The sequence below is a fragment of the Mesoplodon bidens genome (genome assembly GCF_964165515.1).
Source record: "Mesoplodon bidens genome assembly, chromosome: 4".
Classification (NCBI taxonomy): domain Eukaryota; kingdom Metazoa; phylum Chordata; class Mammalia; order Artiodactyla; family Ziphiidae; genus Mesoplodon; species Mesoplodon bidens.
This window is the reverse complement of record NC_138160.1, coordinates 74,377,676-74,402,254: the sequence shown is the minus strand read 5'-3', so window position 1 is coordinate 74,402,254 and position 24,579 is coordinate 74,377,676. Positions and strand designations below refer to the sequence as shown.

The 24,579-nt window shown below is 39.5% G+C and overlaps 1 protein-coding gene across 1 annotated transcript in view; it reads right to left on the bottom strand.

The window, feature by feature from the left end:
* Nucleotides 1-12,686: 12,686 nt before the first annotated feature.
* ADGRV1 (adhesion G protein-coupled receptor V1) overlaps nt 12,687-24,579 on the bottom strand; it is a gene marked incomplete at its 5' end in the record, with an annotated part of 521,373 nt that continues 509,480 nt past the window's right edge. The window contains 2 exons of the mRNA XM_081231559.1: nt 12,687-13,764; nt 23,178-23,355. Of these exons, the coding sequence (XP_081087685.1) occupies nt 13,646-13,764; nt 23,178-23,355 (297 nt within the window). The 3' untranslated portion in view covers nt 12,687-13,645. The remainder of the gene's footprint in view (nt 13,765-23,177; nt 23,356-24,579) is intronic.

Below are 24,579 nucleotides of genomic sequence, written 5' to 3'. Positions count from 1 at the left end.
TCAAGGGATCATCCAAGAAGAAGATATAACAATTGCAAATATTTATGCACCAAACATAGGAGCACCTCAATACATAAGGCAAATACTAACAGCCATATAAGGGGAAATCGACAGTAACACATTCATAGTAGGGGACTTTAACACCCCACTTTCACCAATGGACAGATCTTCCAAAATGAAAATAAATAAGGAAACACAAGCTTTAAATGATACATTAAAGAAGATGGACTTAATTGATATTTATAGGACATTCCATCCAAAAACAACAGAATACACATTTTTCTTAAGTGCTCATGGGAGATTCTCCAGGATAGATCATATCTTGGGTCACAAATCAAGCCTTGGTAAATTTAAGAAAATTGAAATTGTATCAAGTATCTTTTCCGACCACAACGCTATGAGACTAGATATCAATTACAGGAAAAGATCTGTAAAAAATACAAACACATGGAGGCTAAACAATACACTACTTAGTAATGAAGTGATCACTGAAGAAATCAAAGAGGAAATAAAAAAATACCTAGAAACAAATGACAATGGAGACACGAAGACACAAAGCCTATGGAATGCAGCAAAAGCAGTTCTAAGAGGGAAGTTTATAGCAATACAATCCCACCTTAAGAAACAGGAAACATCTTGAATAAACAACCTGACCTTGCACCTAATGCAATTAGAGAAAGAAGAAAAAAAAACCCCAAAGTTAGCAGAAGGAAAGAAATCATAAAGATCAGATCAGAAATAAATGAAAAAGAAATGAAGGAAACGATAGCAAAGATCAATAAAACTAAAAGCTGGTTCTTTGAGAAGATAAACAAAATTGACAAACCATTAGCCAGACTCATAAAGAAAAAAAGGGAGAAGACTCAAATCAATAGAATTAGAAATGAAAAAGCAGAAGTAACAACTGACACTGCAGAAATACAAAAGATGATGAGAGATTACTACAAGCAACTCTATGCCAATAAAATGGACAACCTGGAAGAAATGGACAAATTCTTAGAAATGCACAACCTAAGACTGAATCAGGAAGAAATAGAAAATATGAAGTGACCAATCACAAGCACTAAAATTGAAACTGTGATTTAAAATCTTGCAACAAACAAAAGCCAAGGACCAGATGGCTTCACAGGTGAATTCTATCAAACATTTAGAGAAGAGCTAACACCTATCCTTCTCAAACTCTTCCAAAATATAGCAGAGGGAGGAACACTCCCAAACTCATTCTACGAGTCCACCATCACCTTGATAGCAAAACCAGACAAGGATGTCACAAAGAAAGAAAACTACAGGCCAATATCACTGATGAACATACATGCAAAAATCCTCAACAAAATACTAGCAAACAGAATCCAACAGCACATTAAAAGGATCATACACCATGATCAAGTGAGGTTTATTCCAGGAATGCAAGGATTCTTCAATATATGAAAATCAATCAATGTGATACACCATATTAACAAATTGAAGGAGAAAAACCACATGATCCTCTCAATAGATGCAGAGAAAGCTTTCGACAAAATTCAACACCCATTTATGATAAAAACCCTGCAGAAAGTAGGCATAGAGGGAACTTTCCTCAACATAATAAAGGCCATATATGACAAACCTACAGCCAACATCGTTCTCAATGGTGAAAAACTGACACCATTACCACTATGATCAGGAACAAGACAAGGTTGCCCACTCTCACCACTCTTATTCAACATAGTTTTGGAAGTTTTAGACACAGCAATCAGAGAAGAAAAGGAAATAAACGGAATCCAAATCGGAAAAGAAGAAGTAAAGCTGTCACTGTTTGCAGATGACATGATAATATACATAGAGAATCCTAAAGATGCTACCAGAAAACTACTAGAGCTAATCAATGAATTTGGTAAAGTAGCAGGATACAAAATTAATGTACAGAAATCTCTGGCATTCCTATACACTAATGATGAAAAATCTGAAAGTGAAATCAAGAAAACACTCCCATTTACCATTGCAACAAAAAGAATAAAATATCTAGGAATAAACCTACCTAAGGAGACAAAAGACCTGTATGCAGAAAGTTATAAGACACTGATGAAAGAAATTAAAGATGATACAAATAGATGGAGAGATATACCATGTTCTTGGATTGGAAGAATCAACATTGTGAAAATGACTCTACTACCCAAAGCAATCTAGTTTCAATGCAATCCCTATCAAACTACCACTGGCATTTTTCACAGAACTAGAACAAAAAATTTCACAATTTGTATGGAAACACAAAAGACCCCGAATAGCCAAAGCAATCTTGAGAACAAACAACGGAGCTGGAAGAATCAGGCTCCCTGACTTTGGACTATACTACAAAGGTACAGTACTCCAGAAAGCATGGTGCTGGCACAAAAAAAGAAAGATAGATCAATGGAACAGGATAGAAAGCCCAGATATAAGCCCACGCACATATGGTCACCTTATCTTTGATAAAGGCAGCAGGAATGTACAGTGGAGAAAGGACAGCCTCTTCAATAAGTGGTGCTGGGAAAACTGGACAGGAACATGTAAATGTATGAGATTAGATCACTCCCTAACACCATACACAAAAATAAGCTCAAAATGGATTAAAGACCTAAATGTAAGGCCAGAAACTATCCAACTCTTAGAGGAAAACACAGGCAGAACACTCTATGACATAAATCACAGCAAGATCCTTTTTGACCCACCTCCTAGAGAAATGGAAATAAAAACAAAAATAAGCACATGGGACCTAATGAAACTTCAAAGCTTTTGCACAGCAAAGGAAACCATAAACAAGACCAAAAGACAACCCTCAGAATGGGAGAAAGTATTTGCAAATGAAGCAACTGACAAAGGATTAATCTCCAAAATTTATACGCAGCTCATGCAGCTCAATATCAAAAAAACAAACAACCCAATCCAAAAATGGGCAGAAGACCTAAATAGACATTTCTCCAAAGAAGATATACAGACTGCCAACAAACACATGAAAGAATGCTCAACATCATTAATCATTAGAGAAATGCAAATCAAAACTACAATGAGATATCATCTCACACCAGTCAGAATGCTCATCATCAAAAAATCTAGAAACAATAAATGCTGGAGAGGGTGTGGAGAAAAGGGAACATTCTTGCACTGCTGGTGGGAATATGAATTGGTACAGCCACTATGGAGAACAGTATGGAGGTTCCTTAAAAAACTACAAATAGAACTACCATATCACCAAGCAATCCCACTACTGGGCATATACCCTGAGAAAACCATAATTCAAAAAGAGTCATGTACCAAAATGTTCACTGAAGCTCTATTCACAATAGCCCAGAGATGGAAACAACCTAAGTGTCCATCATCGGATCAATGGATAAAGAAGATGTGGCACATATATACAATGGAATATTACTCAGCCATAAAAAGAAACGAAATTGAGCTATTTCTAATGAGGTGGATAGACCTAGAGTCTGTCATACAGAGTGAAGTAAGTCAGAAAGAGAAAGACAAATACCGTATGCTAACACATATATATGGAATTTAAGAAAAAAAATGTCATGAAGAACCTAGGGGTAATACAGGAATAAAGACACAGACCTACTTGAGAATGGACTTGAGGATATGCGGAGGGGGAAGGGTAAGCTGTGACAAAGCGAGAGAGAGGCATGGACATATATACACTACCAAACGTAAGGTAGATAGCTAGTGGGAAGCAGCCGCATAGCAGAGGGAGATCAGATTGGTGCATGCCTGGAGGGGTGGCATGGCGGGGGGGGAGGGAGGGAGACGCAAGAGGGAAGGGATATGGGAATGATGTATACGTATAACTGATTCACTTTGTTATAAAGCAGAAACTAACACATACACAAAAGACGATGTTGGGGGTAGGAGTTTATTAATTAATATATTTATTTTTGCTGTGTTGGGTCTTCATTTCTGTGTGAGGGCTTTCTCTAGTTGTGGCAAGCAGGGGCCACTCTTCATCGAGGTGCACGGGCCTCTCACTGTCGTGGCCTCTCTTGTTGCGGAGCACAGGCTCCAGAGGCGCAGGCTCAGTAGTTGTGGCTCACGGGCCTAGTTGCTCCGCAGCATGTGGGATCCTCCCAGAACAGGGCTTGAACCTGTGTCCCCTGCATTAGCAGGCAGATTCTCAACCACTGCGCCACCAGGGAAGCCCTACCTTGTCTTTAAAGCATTTTCAATTCCTACTTTATTTCTAATAACTGCATCTACTTGTGACCCTTCAAAAAATAAATTTCTCCACCTGATGGGATTCATTCCTTTTATTGTTTTCTCTATTATTAAAATCCAGTATATGTTCTATACATTTTTCTTTAGTTGTAGGGTATACAATCGGTCATATTTATTTGTATAAGTTCCTTTCAAGTCCAGGAAAGCAATTTCCTTGTAGGGTTTCCTAGCTATTAACAAGCAGAGTCTACTAGTCTGAATGTCATAAGGAAACTGATCACTGTTTAAATAAATCATTCTTAAAATTACTATGAATAATTGTTTGGACTTGCTAATTTGTTAACCCCTAACACTACTTCAGAGAACCTAAAGGGAGGAGGAGGAAGAAAGGAGGGGAGGAGAGGGGAGGGGAAGGGAGGAGAGTATCACAAAACCTGAGCTGAGGAGAGCAAAGAGGTTCATCCCATCTCGCCTCTTGTCTCTATCTTGTATCAAAATAATTCACCCCCATACAGAAAAATCTTGCCTGTCTTTGCCAAAAACACACATTGCATTGAGAACACTTACAGTTAAGTGTCTTTCTGCCTCATCTATGCTGAAAACATATTTAGTTTGTTGGTGAAAATCCTAGAAGGTAGAAAATACCAACTGCTTTTCACTTCCCTAAAGGCAGTAATGGAGTGGGGGTATTTATTAAATGAGTTTCTCAAAATCCAGTGTGGATTACATAACCCATATTTCAACAGTGGGGAGGATATAGGTGGGAACTGTGAAAGGAAAAAAATTACCTGGTATTTCCAGCTACAAAGTGGAAGTGATGTGAGGTGAGAAGAACATGCTGACCGTTTTGGTCCTTTACTTGTTCTGACCACGATCAGCACACAAAAGTGGGCCTTTCTGGCTCTCATATATCCCCAAGCACCTGAGGCACAAATGCAGGTGCCTGCATCGGGGCAGCTGAGGTTAGGAGGGGAGAGATTCTCATTCTGGGCTGCAGATCTCCAACCTCAATCTGTTCTCTGGGGACAGAAGACCTTCCTTGCTGTGAAGAAGTTAGTGTGACTGAATACTGTAACAGTGTCTCTAATGCAGTGGCTAATCCAATCAAAGGGTCAACATCTCTGTGTTAAGGAGTAACTGCAACATTTTAGAGCTGCTATCAGCCTTAAGCAAACCCTGACGATAAGATAAAAACACAAAGAGAAACATTTTCTATTGCTCCGCTCTCCCTGTCTGGCTGTCTAGCCTCTAATGCATGCTTTTGTACTTGAGCCTACAGCTCATCTCCAGCAGCTGAATCATAAGGTGGTGACTTAGGCTCTCAGAAGAACTGGCTGAACATCACACATCTCCATTTTTTGTTTTTTCTCTTTTCCTTTTGATGAGCAAGCAGGTGCACTTCATCTTAATATAAGCTGAACTTTTATCAGAATCCTTATTTTTTTTTGCTTTTAAAAATTGAAGTCTAGTTGATTTCCAATGCTGTGCCAATCTCTGCTGTACAGCAAAGTGACTCAGTTATACACGTAGAGACTTTTTCATATTCTTTTCCATTGACTACAGTTCCCTTGCAATACATTAGGACCTTGTTGTTTATCCATCAGAATCCTTATTTATAATCAAACTTTCTCACATGGAGTGAAAAATGTGATATACTTTATTTAAATACATGATTTTATTTATTTATTTATTTATTTACTTTAATGTTTGGGGTTTTTAAAATAAATTTATTTATTTTTGCCTGCGTTGGGTCTTCGTTGCGGTGCGTGGGCTTCTCATTGTGGTGGCTTCTCTTGTTGCAGAGCACGGGCTCTAGGTGCGCAGGCTTCAGTAGTTGTGGCGCACAGGCTTAGTTGCTCCATGGCATGTGGGATCTTCCCAGACCAGGGCTCGAACCCGTGTCCGCTGCATTGGCAGGCGGATTCTTAACCACTGCGCCACCAGGGAAGTCCAAAATACATGATTTTAATATAAATTTTAAGAAATTGTTTCTCATATAAAATAAGTGTGCCAGTATGAGGAAAAGGGGAAACGGTAAATAGGAAGACAAAGGGTAAAGATCCAGAACCTTCTTTACTATGTGAGCAGTATTACAAGCTAAGACAAAAAGGGAGATTTTGAAGAATTAAACAAATGTTTTTTCTCTCTTTCAAAATATTTTATACAGTTCTAATTTACAGAGTTTTAAAATACTTCGACCAAAGATAAATTCAAATAAAATCTGTTCCATCTTTCTGTTCATCCTTCCAATCTGGCAATTCTGTTATATAGTCTACAGCATCTACACAGGCAAATTGTGATCTTTGAGCAATTTATCAACTATTTTTGGCTGACTTTAAAATGTTTATTTAAAAAATTAGTTGCTTTCTTCAAACATATTTTTGTCCTTTGCCAGAAAGAAAGTCTACTTTCCACAGATCAGTCTTTATCTTGGATAATGACAAGAAACAATGACTTTTGACTCATAATCTTTTGGGTTGTCTTGAGAAATCACGAAGTGGTTGAATATGGGAAGGTCTTGACTCTTATCCATAATTAGTTCCTAACAGCATGGGGTAAAGGCATGCTCAGTTATGAAGATGATAGTGTGTTCTTCTGAACCTTGGACACTAACAATTAATCTGGTAGACATTGACTTCTTAGCTTCAGAGTACAATTAGTCTTATTCCCTTGGCTCACTAAGATTAGAAATTACATGTTATCTAGGTTTGAGTGTTACAGTGCAGACCGTTATTTCAAATATATTTAGTACGGGCATAATGAATCAACCATGAAATGACACATATATATTTCTTTGACTTCCTACTGTGGAACCAATTAAGTATGAGAAAGATTGTAGATTATAACCCTTTGGTTACAAAATATTCATGCATATGTAATTTCCCACACAAAGCCCTTATGACTAACAGGTCATGGAATAACAATGAGATATGAAGAGTAAACATCACCTCTTGTTGTCTATTTACTTTTGGTTTGGCCTCCTCTTTGCCTAGTAAGCCTTAAAAAAACTATCCTAGTTTGAAACTTGTTATATAGACTACTGCCAAAATGAAAATGACAAGTTTTTCATAGTCTTCAGTGGTTTTCAAGACTCCTTGGATGACTAGGAAGCAGAATGAATTACATATATATAATTCAACGAATTATAGCTTTGGAAATGAAAACTGTTGGTAACGCGAAGATGATATGGCATCTGATTTGTGCAATAACTGCCATTCATTTGGATTCTTAAAGGCAAAACATCTGTAACTAAAACTATAAAAGATCAAGAAAAATTATTCTCTAATTAGCTATCCAAATAGGATAATTATTTTTCAGTTGAACAAGTATTTATTGGTCAGCAATTTTGTTCCAGGCATTGTGCTAGGTGCTCAGGATACCAAAACAAGTAAGACGTAGTTCCTGCTCTTTAGGAGCTTACAGGCAAATGTGGGGTTCTCTTTTGGGGTTCTGCAGATGTCATTAGGGGTTCTGTGAGGTTAACTAGGAGTTCCAGAAGAGACTGGAAAACATTTAAAAAATTGTTTGAACTTCCTTCTCCATGCAATGCTAGCACTTGCAGTGAAGAATAGTGATCAAGCAGTCCTGCTAACGATTTAAAAAATTGTTTATTTTATTGCGGTAAGAACACTGAACATGAGGTCTACCCTTCTTAAAACTTTAAATGTACAATACAGTGTTGTTGCCTATAGGTACAATATTGAAGAACAGATCTCTAGAGCTTATTCATCTTGCCTAACTGAAGCTTTACGTCTGTTGACTAGTAACTTCCCATGTCTCCCTGCCCTCAGCCCCAGGCAACAACCATTCCACACTTTGATTCTGTGAATTTGACTATTTTAGATACCTTATAAGTGGAATCATGCAGTATTTGTTTTTCTGTCACTGTCTTGTTTCACCCATCAAGAAAGTGAAAAGGGAACCAGTGGAATGGGAGAAAATATTTACAAACCACATATCTGATAAGAAATTAATCTTTAAAATATAAGGAACTTCTAAAACTCAATAGCAAAAAAACTAGTAACCTAATTTAAAAATGGGCTAAGGATGTAAAAAGATGTTTCTCCAAAGAAGATATACAAATGGCCAACAGGTATGTGCAAAAATGCTCAATGTCACTAGTCATAAGGAAAATGCAAATCAAGACCACAATGAAAAATTACCTCACACCTGTCAGGATGGCTAATACCAAAAAAACAAAAAAACAAGTATTGGTGAGGATATGGAGTGCACTGTTAATGGGAATGCAAAATAGCATAGCTGCTGTGGAAAACAGTATGGAGGTTCCTCAAAAAAATGAAAAATGATCCAACAATCTCACTTCTGGGTATTTATGAAAAAGGACTGAAATCAGTATCTTGAAGACACTGCACTCCCATCTTCACTGCAGCATTATCCACAATAGCCAAGACATGGAAACAACCCAAATGTCCAACAGATGAACAGATAAAGAACATGCGGTGTACACATTCAATGAAACACCATTCAGCCTTAAAAGAAGAAGGAAATTCTGCAATGATTTTGATGAATGTACAGACTAAGGATATGTACTGTGGAGCAGGATGATGGAGTGTCACATACTTCAAGAATCAGCTTTTCAAAATATCTTTTTATCGTGTACTGTAAACTGTAATGGAAATTATTATCTTGATTTTCCTTGCTTTTCTTGCTTTGAATTCCCAGAATTCTTTTATTCTTTTTTCAATCTTTCTTCTTTTTTTTTTTTTTGCGGTACGCGGGCCCCTCATCGCTGCGGAGCACAGGCTCCACGGCCATGGCACATGGCCCCCCCCCCCCGCTCCACGGCATGTGGGATCTTCCTAGACCGGGGCACGAACCCGTGTCGCCTGCATTGGCAGGCGGACTCCCAACCGCTGCGCCACCAGGGAAGCCCTCAATCTCTTTTTCTTTTCCTCCTTTCCCTCCCTCCCTTCCTTCTTTTCTTTCTCTCTGTTTCTCTCTCTCACAAGCATACACCCTTACCTTTGAAATAAATATAATCAAATAAGTGGTGTTGAAATGATTTGCATTTCCTCTTCCCTTCATTCGTTATAAAACAAATGGTATTAATACATTCTTAAATTTTTTTTAAATATCAAATTTGTGATTTTGCTCAGACTTCTAAAGGCTAATCACAGGGAAGAACATAGTTTACCCTGCTTAAGTTGGAATCCTTTTATCTGTTAGAAAACAGTGAGTACTTATCTTTTCTCACAGGACTAACATACCATTTCATGCCCTGCAAATGCTAACAATTTCCTTGAGCTGAGTCTTTCCAGGGACTTCAGTGCTAACCTTGGAGCTCACAGCACTGTCTAAGCTATTGGGCCCCATTGCTGACTCCCTGGCAGGGGCAGGCTGGGAACTGAACTGAAGCATCCCATAGTGCTCCCAAGGACCATGGCAACAATGTTTGATAACTGCATCCCATTGTCATAGATGACGGGAAACAAAGTTATTTTCCATTTGCTTCTTTTCCTGAAACCATGTAAGTTACTTAAGTAAAAGATGTTTATTAACCATAATTGTTAAACTCTTTTATCTCCAGTGTAGTAATTTTTAATTAAGAGAGTTGCCAAACTTGTCAGGGTGATTTGAATGGTTACAGACCACAACAGAAGTAAAGTTTCTTCCCCCTCAGGGCTATCATTTCTTAAAAATACTGTGCACGTATTCATTGTATGTGCTAGCTAGTATGTGTTATAGTTTAATAAAGCATCTGGGGCTTTCTAAATTTTTGCAAAGGTCAGTTTGGTTTTCTATTATGATGTTGAAATTATTTTTATGAGTAAAAAGTTTAGGTAGGTGAGATGTATTGAATAACAACATCAATGTACCAACTAAATCTTACCAATAAGAATATCACTCACCTTTATTTCACTAGTTAGTCAATTAGACTAAAAGAGATTCAAGATAATGGAAGAGTTCCAAGCCTCAGTCACTTGGTCCATTCTTTAAATATGTTACTTATAGGCAATGTGGTCCTTTGACTTACATCCTGCTAGAGCAGTACTGGGGAACTGGGTCCATGCCATTAACAATTAAAAACCACATGAAACAGAATTTCCCATGTTGCTTTCTCTGTTCCTATCAAGGTCAGGCTGTCTAGAGGAGATCCACTCTGCCACCCAGCTGCTTTGAAAACTCAACATTACCTACCGATCTGATTGAGACCTACCCTCAAACAGATCTACCCAGAGTACTTAAGGCTAAACTCAAGGCGGATCATAAGTGCTGGTAAACACAAGGCTAAGTTGTTTGGGAGCTATATTCCTGAATGGCATTGTCTTTTTCCAGCCATACCCCCATTGCGTATTTAAACTTCTCTGGTCAGATTTAGGAACCATGGAAAGTATTAATTAAACCCTAAAACACCTCAAGAGGTTGAAAGCCAACACAAAGATACAGTTCCAGAGTGAAATTCGTTCTGTGTTTTGCTTACTAAGATTTTCATTTGCCTAGGCTCCCGTCTTGGTTGGAATTCTGTGGGCTCTACTGCTGCTCCATACCTCAACTGCATACCTGGTCTGCACTTGCATCCAAATTAGGAAAATCCTTCTTTTTTGCCTTAACATTCTAAAAAAAAAAAAAAAAAAAAAGTTGAGAAAAAAACTAAAGCAACAAGAAAAACAAATTTTAAATAGTTACAAAAATGCAGAAGCAGAGACATTTCCCAAAGAAATGTTAGGTGTCTACTGACAAAGGGAAGGAAATGTCAAAGAGATGGGATGAATACACAGTTTCTGTCTGAGGGTGATAAAAATGTTTTGGAAATAGAGGTAATGATTATACAACATTGTGAGTATAATTAATATCACTGAATTTAAAAACTACATTTAAAGATGGCCAAAATGGCAAATTTGGTGTTACACATATTTTACAACAATTAAAAAAAACCCAAAATGAGAACCTACTGTATAGCACAGGGAACTCTACTTAATGCTCTGTGGTGACCTAAATGGGAAGGAAATTTTTAAAAAGAGGGGATATATGTATACATATAACTCATTCACTTTGCTGTCCAGAAGATACTAACACAACATTGTAAAGCAACTATACTCCAGTGAAAATTAATTGTAAAAACCCCCAATAATGAAATATAATCAAATACTACTGAACTGCACATTTTAAATGGGTGAGTTGTATTGAATGGGAATTCTATCTTAATAAAGCTATTTTAAAAATGTCATGGAGAGGGGCTTCCCTGGTGGCACAGTGGTTGAGAGTCCGCTTGCCGATGCAGGGGACATGGGTTCGTGCCCCGGTCCAGGAAGATCCCACATGCCGCAGAGCAGCTGGGCCCGTGAGCCATGGCCGCTGAGCCTGCGCTCCGCAACAGGAGAGGCCACAACAGTGAGAGGCCCCTGTACTGCAAAAAAAAAAAAAAAAAAAAGTCATGGAGAAAGGGAGCATAAAACCTCCTGAAAAAGAAAGATCACAAAGTGTTATAGTTCTAGTCTTCGAGTTTTCATTTTTAAGACTTTGATTTGATCTGCTTCCTCCTACCTGGTACTATCCTTCCCTGGCTGATGTCCAATCTCACTCTACGTTGAGAGGAAACCGGATGGCAAAATACTGCTGCTGTTGGAATATGAAGCTTATTTGTTTTAGCACTGCGGCTTCTAGAAATCTTGCCCTTTCCTTCTAATGTTTAAAGAATCATGCTGATCAGCGGCAGGAGTTTCTTTTGATTCTTTATCAAGATGGCGTTTTGGATAACAATAGAAATTCAGTAAGCTGCAGTAAGAAAGGTGTCTGTGATTGGTCATGTTTTTGGCCAGATTTTCCCAAATTCTGACGACACGTAGAAATGAAAACAGCTATTGACAATTGTCTTTGTTAGAGAATTCATTATGGTGTAGTTATAATCCATTTAGGAACTTTAAAAATGCTGATAATAACTTTACCTTAAATGATAAATAGGAATCGAGTTATCTGCAAAAAAAATGTTATAGTAATTATGACTCATGGATTCTACACCATGAAATTTCACATTTCTGTAATCATCATCTAAGCCTCAAATTCATTAAAACCTATCAACAATTTTAAAATGCTTATTACCAATTTCAAAATTTTCATGTTAAATTTTTATTTTATAACCAATTCCATCAATTGCTTCTTATTTTGGAAGAGACTACAGTACAATGCTGTAGGCTGAGAGAGACACTAACTTATTTGTCATGTAACGTAAATTCAATCTTATTAGCACCATTTCTAAACTTCCTAAAAAGGATTGTAACTCTGCCAATGATGCTGCCTTTGTTTTCAGGCTGTTTGATTTTGTTGTGCAGCTTTTGTTTCCTACCTAAAAAGTCACTGATCAAAACTCAATATAGGAGGAGATGGAAATAGGGGAGGACCAACAGGAAGAAGAAAGGAGAGTCATTTTATAATTCAACAAGATCAGTAATGCCACCTCAGGTTTTATAAAAAATAAAGTCATGCTTCACAGTGATGATAGAACACTTGGGTGTTTTAATTATGGTTTTAAGTGAAATGATTAACAGAACAAAATTTTCCCTTAGGCAGATTTTTTTTCAATTTTTAAAGTTTTTCTTGAAATGACTACTGATTTTCCCCCAAATACTTAAGAATTCAAAAATAAAAGGTCAAAAAGGCTTTCTTAGAACAAACTTGTTCTGTTCTTAATGATTCCTCTGGAACCATAGTCAATGAAATCATCTTGAACATAATAGGGTTTGTTCTAGGACAGACTTGCTGATTTCTCATTCCAAGACAAAGACTGAAAAATCCAAACCAAGAAATATTTCTCCCAAACAAACTCTGCACTGTTTGGATGATCCTCTTCTTAGCTGTACTAAAATGCTTGATGGAGTTATTTTTAACTGGGAACAGAACATTCATTCTGGAAAATGTTCAGATCCCTAATTTTATAATGAGCAGAAATACATACTTTTGATGAAAGACTATGCAAACTACAGTACTCCGTCGACACTCAGGTGCAAAATCAACAGACAATACATTTTACGTTTTTTAGGAATGAAGGTGAAGTCTTAAATCTGGATCACCTGTATCTATGCGGGAAGAAATGGGGTGCTGGACATCATCTAGATAGAGTTTGTTTCTTTGCTCAGGCACAATATTTCCTCATAAATAATGAGCCTGGGTCATGCCAAATGGATTCTATGGTTTTTATTGATTGTTATTACTTTTATTAAACAATGTTAGCCATGTAGCATCATTAAAAAACAACTAATAGTCTTGGAATATATGTACATTCTATTAACTGATATGTCAATCCTATTAACTGATACAGATCAATCCAGTCTTTCATTATAGCAGTTAATTTTCAGGTTGCACAAAGATAAGTAATTTATATTCCAAACACAACAATCACCTCTGGGTTAGTCATCCAGTACAATTCACAGAGTCCTATTATACGGCTGCATGTACTTAGAAAGTTTTAGCACAGAGCCAACACAAACAGGGAAGTACCCTCATTCTAATGGTTACTGAGGTGCTAGAGGTGGGTGTCGGCGATGGGGATCCTTCTGAGTTCTACGATCTGGGAGTCAGTCAAGGTGCCTCCCTCCTGGCTGCCTTGACCAGATTCATTATCACTGACACTGAGACCAGCACCTGCAATAGAAAAAGAATAAACACAAAACTCCCAAAAATTAGTCCAGCAAATTAATGGTCAAGTTACAGTAAGTCAACACACGTTTATTTCTATTAATTAGTAAAAAGTGAGCTACACATTTAGAATAAATATTATTAATACCTAGCAATTATAAAACTGTATTTTAAATTCCTTTTGGTAGTTTTTGTAAGTACAAATTAATTACTAAAGACACGAATTTGGCTTCTCAATCTTTTTTTCTGTTTCTACATGGTTGACAGGTATAACTTACTCCAAAGAACAGCATTTCTTAATTGGGGGCTTACTAAAATAAAAAAGATCAGGCAGGTTATTAGAATTTTTCAGCAGGGGGTAGGATTTGCTCTTAGAAAACGTATAACCTCCAACCCTACATGTACCAAACCTAGTAGGTCCTTCAGCTGAGACTCAGTGTGGCAGGGATCCGAGAAGAAAACTGTGCATTGACAACACCTGGTATCATATCAGTGCCCAGAAGACACTGGCTCTCAATGACTCAGATCTGCTCCCAAGATAAAAATAATTATGTAACACAGTGCCACAACAGATCCACACAAGAATCCCACAAAGCTAGCTGTTAACTGGAGATAGCGCCTGGAATCTCTGTTTTGAGGACGCTCCACTGTTTACTACTTTTTTCACAACTCAGAATAATTCAGAAAACTTGACACTATGTTAGACTAACACCTTGTTGTTTTCTTCTGTAATGTGCAGAGGAACACATAAACACACACTCTCTCTCTCACGCACACACACACACACACACAGACTAGGGATGTGGTCACAGGGTGTGCTGTTGGCTTAATTACCAGAGATTACAGTTCCCAGCCCCACCCCCTCTGCTGGGCACAAGACTGCAAACAAGAACGGAAGTGAAAAACCAGTTGCCTGGGCAGCTGAGACTTCCCTATCTGAGATGTAGGAAAGGCAATTCTGCAGTTAGTAGCTATGGGAAGATAGTGGATTAGCTTCTTCTTAACCTATTCGGAGATGGAAGCAGGAGCCCACTAATGACCTCTTTCAAGCCAAACTCTCCCTCTTTTGGGTCTCTGTCCTTCCCACCCTCTCTCTGTTAAAGGCTGCTGTTGAAACCCCACTTCCTGGCTTTGTTTCTCTGACACTGCACTGGTCCATCTCATCCACTCATCCACCGACCTGTTGACTCTTTCTTTCCTTTTTTCAATAAATTTATTTATCTATTTTTGGTTGCGTTGGGTCTTCGTTGCTGCGCACAGGCTTCCTCTAGTTGCGGCGAGTGCGGGCTACTCTTCCTTGCGGTGCCTGGGCTTCGCATTGCAGTGGCTTCTCTTGTTGTGGAGCACAGGCTCTAGGCACGTGGGCTTCAGTAGTTGTGGCACGTGGGCCCAGTAGTTGTGGCTCGCGGGCTCAGTAGTTGTGGCTCGCAGGCTCTAGTGCGCAGGCTCAGTAGTTGTGGCACACGGGTTTAGCTGCTCCGTGGCATGTGGGATCTTCACAGACCAGGGCTCGAACCCATGTCCCCTACATGGGCAGGTGGATTCTTAACCACTGCACCACAAGGGAAGTCCCCTGTTGACCCTTTCCAAAGCTATTCTGCTTTCTTTTGCATCTCCTCCTGCTGTCTGACCTCTGGAGGGCTTGTCTTCAGCCCAGCTTCAAGGCATGATCCACCTGATTCTTGCCTGCTCTCTAGCCTAATGTCTCACTAGAGCTGCTGGTCACTCTCTTTCCCCACCGTGTTATCATTCAAGCATTTCTGCCTAGGATGCTCTTTCCCTGCCCCCTCAACGCTTTAGCTTGGCTGCTTCCACTCTTCCTATAAATATCAACTCAGGTAGTATCCCCTCTGCTACCCATGGAAACATGATGATTCTCTTTTAAAATTTCAGATTCTCCCATTGGATTATGTCTCTTAGCTAATAGGACAGTGCCCAGCACACTGTGAGTGTTCAGTAAATGTTTGCTCAATGTATTAATAAATTATGCTCTTCATCTTAGTTCTTGGAAATTCCTCTTCCATTTTTACTGCCTGTTCTGTTCCTCTGACCCATTCTGCATTTCACTGCCTTCTCAAGAACAAACATTAGTTCCTATTGTCAACTGCGTCAGCCTAGAACCCTCTGCCTTGCCTTTCAAGATACTCCTAACTCGTCTGGACCTCACCAGATAGACATATTCCAACTTTTGCCCATTGGAGAGCTTTCTCAAAGTGATTTCTCTTGACTGGTCCTGCAGTGCCATGTAAATCCAGCCTGAGCGTCTTCCTACCTATCCGTCAAGGCCCACGTCCACACCCTTTCACAAATACTTCTTTCACTATTCCTTCAAGCAGGGAGCTGGAGGATGCAATATTTGAAAAGAAAAGTCCTAGTTTATACCTGAAAAAATTATTAATCACATCCATTTTACTCTCTTGAATTGTCCTGCTATGGATGATAAACTGTAGGGTAACTCTCTATATAATGTACATGTAAGTCATGAAGCAAAATGTGACAAACACCCGTGAACTCTTTCCTCAAGTTAAGAACTAGCATATTACCAATGACAATGTATATTCAAAAATTTAGTTAGTTGCCATGATTTAAAAATGAATACATTTAACATAAAAAATCAGATTTGGGGTTTCGCTTTAAAAAGCAGAAGACAAGGCAACACTGGGCCTGTATTTCTGGATTATATAAAACAACAACAACCAAAACATGGACCAGGTACTACCTTCTGGTATGCCGTTGTTTTTATCAGCCCTCTTGAATCAGTTATGGTGTTTGGCCCTACATGTGAGTAACTTCTGAGTTTGCCACACTGCCTCTGAAGGACAAAGGGCCCATGTTTCTCTGCCAGGGAAGCAGAGGAACTGTCTGACTTAGAAGAACCTCCAAGTGGATCAGTGACACATTGCTATTTTATAAAGAGAAGGTGACTGAGGCCCTGAGGCCTATAGCAGCTTGATCTCGGTGAGTAACAGAGTTGCCCAATATGGGGTCAACTACAGAGAAACAGAGAGGACCCCAGCATTAGCACCATGGAAGAGTGGGGCTTAATGAACAAACGAGCACCAACTCCCTCTGATTTCAAGGTTGGCCTACTCTAAATGCCACTAGGAATGCATAAGCATCTGCCCAGCATGGGGACAAAGCACACTAGAAGTTCTGAACTAAGAGCCTGCTGAACAGACTGTGAGGGACAAAGCACACTGGGCTGGAAGGTTCAACGTGGGGTGCAGCTTTACAAGCGACTGGGTGTCACCAGCTTGTTCAGTAGCCCAGAGCCCTGGAAAATGTCAGCAAGCTCTGGATACAGCCTCCCCTGAGTCACCACATCTGTATGATCCACCTCATCCTCCTTTTCAATTTCCTCCCAGTTGACATAAATGCACAATACCCAAATCCTAACCCCTTGCTGAGACTCAGAAAGGACACATTCTACATACAAGTATAACACGGCAGAACTGGGAACACAGCCCAGGTTTCTTGTCTCTTTGTAATTCATTCAATGGTCTAGGAAGGTATTGGGCAGTAAGTATCCTGATTTTCTGAAAGGTATTTTCATGCTTAAATTTTAAACCAAAAATTCTCGAAAAATCCAGCAACCGTGATAACAGTTAACTCTCCCCCTTGGTAGACTGAACGGGCAATGTCAAAGGAACTACAAGTAATAATTCACATTCATCTAGAGTCTCTCCTTTCCTCAACATTTCAAACATGTGTTAGTTAGGAAAGCATGATTATTAGTCCTGTTTTACAGACATAGGGACTGAATGGGGATCAGAGGTGTTCACTGAGTTGCCCACGTCACACAGCAGGGAAGTCACAGAATGAAGATATCCAACTGGACTTCTTTTCTTTTTTAATTAAAAAAATTTTTTTTTTCTTTATTTGTTTGGCTGCGTCGGGTCCTAGTTGAGGCATGTGGGGTCTTCACTGAGGCATGCGGGATCTTTTGTTGTGGTGCGGGCTCTTCCTTATGGTGCGCAGGCTCCTCTGTAGTTGTGGCGTGCGGGTTTTCTCTCTGTAGTTGTGGCGTGGGCTCCAGGGCGCGTGGGTTCTGTAGTCTGTGGCACGTGGGCTCTAGCTGAGGTGGGAGCTCAGTAGCTGTGGCACGTGGGCTTAATTGCCCCACGGCATGTGGGATCTTAGTTCCCTGACCAGGGATCGAACCCGTGTCCCCTGCATTGGAAGGCAGATTCTTTACCACTGGACCACCAGGGAAGTCCCCCAACTGGACTTCTGACCCCAGACGTAGGGTGTTGTCTTTTACATCCTACAGCCTCTTATGGGGGCAGCTCTATTCGTGTGACTTCTTTGTCTCACAGGTTTCACATGTTCATATTTGTCTATAGAATAAATTTCAAACTCCTTGGCACACATTCAAGCACGAACCTCCCTCACTCAATAGTTATGGTGCAGTGAACACCCAGGTGTTACAGAACACATTTTGAATATTTAAAACTGTTTTTAAACATAACAACAAATCGAACCCAACAAATAATTTATACTACATACTGAATTTAAATTCTGCCAGACACTGTGGTAGATTCTTCACACAGACAATCTCCAAACTTCATGAAAATTTACAATAAGAACACTTATTTGATGGGCTTCCCTGGTGGCACAGTGGTTAGGAATCCACCTACCAATGCAGGGGACACGGGTTTGAGCCCTGGTCCGGGAAGATCCCACATGCTGCAGAGCAACTAAGCCCATGCACCGCAACTACTGAGCCCGCGTGCCACAACTACTGAAGCCCGTGCTCCTCGAGCCTGTGCTCCGCAACAAGAGAAGCAACTGCAACGAGAAGCCCACACGCTGAAAGGAACAGTAGCTCCCGCTTGCCGCAACTAGAGAAAGCCCGTGTGTAGCAACAAAGACCCAATGCAGCCAAAAATAAATAAATTAAATAAATAAAAATTTTAAAAAAGAACATTTATTTGATAAATGAGGAAACTGAAAGGTTGAGTTCCTTACTGAAAGTCACACAGATAGTAGACTGCAGAGCTAGGATTCCAACACAGAGCTCTCTGAACCCTCTCTGAGTCCATTCTTATTTTCTATGGCCTTTTAAAATGCGGCAGTGATACAAAGGTCATACTCCTTCAATCTTCTTCTGAGGAAAAAAAAAAATCAAAATCTTTACAAATTTGGGCTTCCCTGGTGGCACAGTGGTTAGGAATCCGCCTGCCAATGCAGGGGACACAGGTTCGAGCGCTGGTCCAGGAGGATCCCACATGCCATTGCCACAGAGCAACTAAGCCCGTGCACCACAGCTACTGAGCCTGCGCTCTAGAGCCCACGAGCTACAACTACTGAGCCCACGTGCCACAACAAGAGAAGCCACTGCAGTGAGAAGCCTGCATACTGCAATGAAGAGTAGTCCCCGCTCGCCACAACTACAGAAAGCCCGTGCACAGCAACGAAGACCCAACACAGCCAAAAATTTAAAAAACAAAACAAACAAACAAACAAAACATTTCCAGTAGGGAAACATTTACCATGACATTAGTGTCATTGGTCTGAGGTAAAATCAGGAAGTTAAGGGACTAAGGATGATGGAGAATCAGATTAGTCCCTCTGGGAGAAGCCCCCGTGGAAAAACACCCTGCTTCTAAGCCCGACAGGCTCCCAGGTTGACATTTTCTAGAATCTTGTCAGCTTTGGATCAACATAAAAATGCCAGTACTCAAAACACTTCTTGTTAGGGATGTAAATAGAGTACATGCCCCTCCATCCTGGACTCACACTCTATGTAGGCTGAATCTGTTCTAGTTAGCTCTCTACCTTCTCCTCTTCCCTAAATGGAGGCTGTCCCAGGGTGACTGTTCTCATTCTCCCAAAGTCCTGGTTGGGGACACTGATGATACATTGGAAAGTTCTATTAAAATAACTAATAATAACCATGGCATCACTAGTCTAGAACTGAGTGTCTCATTTGCCTGTGGAGAGGCTGATGCATTTCAAGAACAACTAATTGAAAGATATGATGTCCTCTTTTTAGAGTGAAATGTGAATTTCTCATAGAAAGATAATTTATTTTAAAAATGAAAAAGGTCAGTAGTGTTTTCCTTTGTGTCCTTTTTTTTTTTTTTTGCTTTAAGGAATTCAATATGGCTAAAATTCAAATGGAAAAACAAGTCCATGACTGGCTTTGGGACAAGGGCTTCTATTTTATACCAATTAAATGAATTTCAAACATAAAATATATTACATTAGGATAAAATTCTGTGTCGGGAGTAGAATGGTAATACAAGTTCAAAGAGAAAAGAGAATAGTGTAAAATCCCCAAATGTAAAAGAAAAGCTTTCTTGTACATATTTAAAATAAAACGAATAGCAGTGGGTATCAAATTGCTCTGGTACTTAGGCCCTTAAACCCTAAAATTTATAATACAATAGAAATGACATTGTTTGATTCTATTTAAACTTATGAAAACCTTTGGATGTTTATTTAGATATATGCAAAGGGTAACATAACTTTTCAAAGTTGTTTAGGGGTTCAAATGAAAAAGACTTGGAAGTCCCACTGTTCCTAGTAGTTGACTTGGAGTGGCCCGCAGTTAAGGTGGACCTGAGATAGGTCAAGGTTTGCAAACTCAAACATCACAGGTGCCAGGGAGGCTCACATAAATCACTGACAAAGGTCTGGTGGGCACTGGACAAACTGAAGAGCTCATGTCCTGTCTAAAGGGGCAGCCATTACTCAGCTCCAATCAGGCAGTGTTGTGTTAGATTTTAAGCACTCTATTGGTAGATTTTTGTTTTAAAGAAATTCTGGATTTTTACAGGGTATCTCTAAATTTTAAAAGTTTGCCACAAAAAATTGTTAAAGTGCAATGAAGGTCAAATAAAACTCCCTGTTGGTCCACATCTGGCCAATGTATCAATTGTGAATTCCACTGTGGATGGAGTGGCAGGTGGACTGCTCCTTTGATTTGACCATATTGTATGATGGAAAGCATCTAGGGGGTGGTACTTGATTATTATCGTACCTTTTCTAAAAATAGAGGGGGCCAGTGTTAGAGACTGCTATTGTGGTCTTTTAAAGTATTTACTTCCTAAAGAGTTTAGTGAACTCTAAGGAATGCTAAACTCAGTCTATAAGTAAGTCAGTCATTCCATACATTCCGGAATGGAATGCATTTAGTACTTGTTATATATATACAGGACCCAGATCTAATTTAATTATGTTGCAAGAATTCATTTTATGCTTCCAGTGCTGTAACATCAACTGACTGCATTGCAGTGCTGGGGACATAATCTACCCTGGGAACTATTTGTAATCTGAAAGCCCCCTTTCAGTCCTAGCTCGAATGAGCATTTTATACAGTTGTTCCTTCCTCCTTCATGAAACTCTTCTCTCGTTTTCGTGCTGACCATGCTACAGTGTCCTCTGTGGGACCCTCTTCTATTTACGCTTAAACGTAGGTATTATCTTAGATGTTCTTCTTGTTCCTTTTCCCTTCTCGTGTTTTCCCTTCTTCCCTCTCCCTCCCTCACTTCTTTTCTTCTCATCTCTTAGCTTCCACTCCTCCAGACTAAACTTATTCATCCCCATAGCTTCAAATGTAATCTCTGCAATGATGCCTTTCAGACCATTACTTCCAACCCCGATCCCTCGCCAAAGATCCCAGTTTGACTATTTAAGAGCCACCAGGCAGAATGATCAAATTATCCAAGTCTGAAGTCATCAGTTTCCCCTTGAAAACAAATAAACAAGCAAATGCTCTATGTATGATCCCTCAGTCACCTAGGTGAGAGGCACGAGCCTTTGCTGACTGTCCTCTCCGTGTTTCCTCAGCATTCTTCTTGTCGTTTTTCTTTCCACTCACCAGATTTGAGGCCTAAACCTTATTCCCTGGGACCATGGTAAACACCTCTCAGTCTTTCTGATTTTGCTTCTAAATTTATTCTTCAGACTTCCCTAAGAGTTATTTTGCCTCAAAACCAGTGGGAACATGTTGTGCCTCTCCTCAAAAACCTCGATGGCTCACTGAGTTCTATAAAACTCCCATCCCTTAGCATGGCATCTGAAGAGCATTTTAATATTATGCAGGGTATCAGGAAGTCTTCTGCTCCCCCAAATGATTCTATCACTAAATGTATTCTGGAAGCCCCAAGTTAAATTAAGTGAAGTGGGTTTCTTTACTCTAGGACTTTTTAGAGCTGCTAAAATGCTCAAGTGAATTGTGAATCTCTGCAGTTTCCCAAATATACTTGGTCAGGGGATCCTTTCACCAAGGATGTCTAGGAATATCCCAAGGAGGGTGCTTGCTGAAACCCAGTTGAGGAACTACAGTAACTTATTAACAATGTAGGCAAACTACTTTCTGGGCTTTTCTCCTGCTGCCTGGCTTTACTCACCCTCCATCCCAGCCACACTGCATGCTTCTTCTCCCCAAGCAGGTCATGCACCTGCAGCCCTGGGCTTTGGCTAATTCTATTCCCTCAGTCTGCAATGCTTTTCTTCCACTCTTTACTTACTTAAGCTCTATATATCTTCAAGAATCAACTGAGCAGTTTTTAAAAAACATTTCCTTGAATTCTCAATAATTAATAAATCTTTCCACTAGCTATTTTGCTCTTCTTTATGTCATGTTTATCTAATGTCTATTCCTCCAAGGAAACTCTAAGTTTCATTTTTCTTTCACTCATTCATGAAATGAGTTCATTCATTCATTCTCCAACAACATCTACAAAAGGTTTACCAACTGCCAAGCACTGATCTGACATGGGAATATACATATAGTAGCATGCACTTTTAAATAACTATTTCAATAGGTTCATCTGTGCACAGACACAACTTCTTGCATGTTTGTACATCTAGAAATGAAAAAGTTCACTGAACTTTTTCTAACAGTGACAGTTCAACATTTTTCTGAGGGAAAAAAGAAAAGAAAAAAGTTGCATATTTGATTTGAAAACAACTCTCCATCGGGGTCACAGGTTGAGTGGAGTTGAACAAATAGGAAGAGCCAATGAAATACCATATATATGATGGCACTTTGAAAACTGTAGAACTATATGAGGCCCATTATGTTGCCTTTGAAAGTTTCTGCTCCAAAGATACTCCATAAGAAATTCTCTTTGGTATGTCAGAGGCAAAACTCTCTCAGGGAGATCACTACCAGACTCTTATGACTCAGCAGTATCTTGGTGTTCTAGCAAGATTCCAGTGCAGAGAGATTTACATCTGGTTAGAGTATGCCTTTTTCTTAAAAGCAAATTGTCAATTATTTTTAGGTTGTCTCATATTTGGTGCCAAGAACAAAATATCCTAGAATTCGGCTGGGATTAGGAATGGGTCATGAGAATTGGGATGTGGTACGGGTGACTGATTGTACTTTTGCAACTTCATGGGAAGAAGATATAAATTGTAGCATAGCAAGAGTGCCTACTTCCAATGGGGTCTGTGGGTTCACATACCAGTTTTTAATGCAAATATCAAGTCATCAAACTCCTGCGACTCCTCATCGGCTATTAGTGACCCCTGGCCATATCCTCCAGAGGAAGGGAACGTGGCGCCATTCTGTGAGCTTGGCTTTAAGTCAGGGCTGGCCTGGCTGGCTTGTCGGAAGGATGCTCTCTCCCAGTCAGGTGGCACCTTTTTGGGTTGGCATTGGGAGAAAAGGAAACCATAATATGAGTACATACATACTTATCCTGAAATCTATATGAGCTATTTATCTCTGCATCTCATTACAAAGACTAAGTGAAAGGGCTGTTGAACTGTTTAGAATTGACCTTTAATTTTACCTTTGTTCCTTAGAAAAGTATGTCTCTCCATGAGACAGTCTAATCTGGCGATGCTAAACAATTTCTCTACGAGGATTACTTGTAGATTTCTAAGCTGTCATGCGTGGAAGAAGAGAATTATTTTTTAACGCAATCAATACGTTAAATTTTTTCATAGAATATGTGCAAAGAAAGCTGTTAAAAATATAAGAACTGGAGAACCCTCCTAAATGTTTAAGATACAACATATAATTTTAAGTATAGTAGCTATCTATGAGGATATACTGAATTGAAAATAAAAGCTCTTTGATAGAATGCTGAAGTCCTCCTTTTTAAAAATTAAATGATTAAAAAGGTAGTTCTATCTTGAAATGAGTAAATGTATTTGCTTCCCTTGTGGTTACTGGTAAAGACCCCTTAATCCTTCCTTTCCTAATGCCTTCCCTTCTCTGCGTGGCTTTCTGGAATGTCTCTGCCAGTCCCTCATTGACAGCTGGATCAAGGCCAATTCTAAGCCTCTGAGGAATGCAGAGCACACTTTAGGGTATGCCACTGCGCTCCACCCCCAGTGAACATTCAAGTAGTGGCTCAGGCCAGGAACTGAACTGTCACAGCTGCTGCCTCCCAATATAAGGTTCTCTGAGACACTGCGGGGATGCCTCGCACTGAGAAAAGTGATTTGAGCGCTGGAGAAATAAATTTGAGAGAACGTGAAACCTTAAAAGATTTCACGAAGAAGCAGAACATCTGGACTAGCACTGTTCAACACAGTGATGGTTCAATACAGTTCAGTATAGCACTGTGATGCCACAAATGTTTTAGATATTTGTGCTCCATTATGGTAGCTACCAGATACACGTGGCTATGGAACACCAGAACGTGGCCAGGGTGACTGATGAAGTGAATTTTTATCGTTATTTAATTGTGGCTAGTTTAAATTTAAACAGACACACATGGCTAATGGCTAATGTATAGTCTCAATCTAGACAAATGCTAAACTGGGTAGCCAAGTAAAGAGACAAAAACCATTTTTTTAAAGATTTACTCCCACACTGCTGATCTTAACAATATCCGTTTCTATTGTTATCACCTG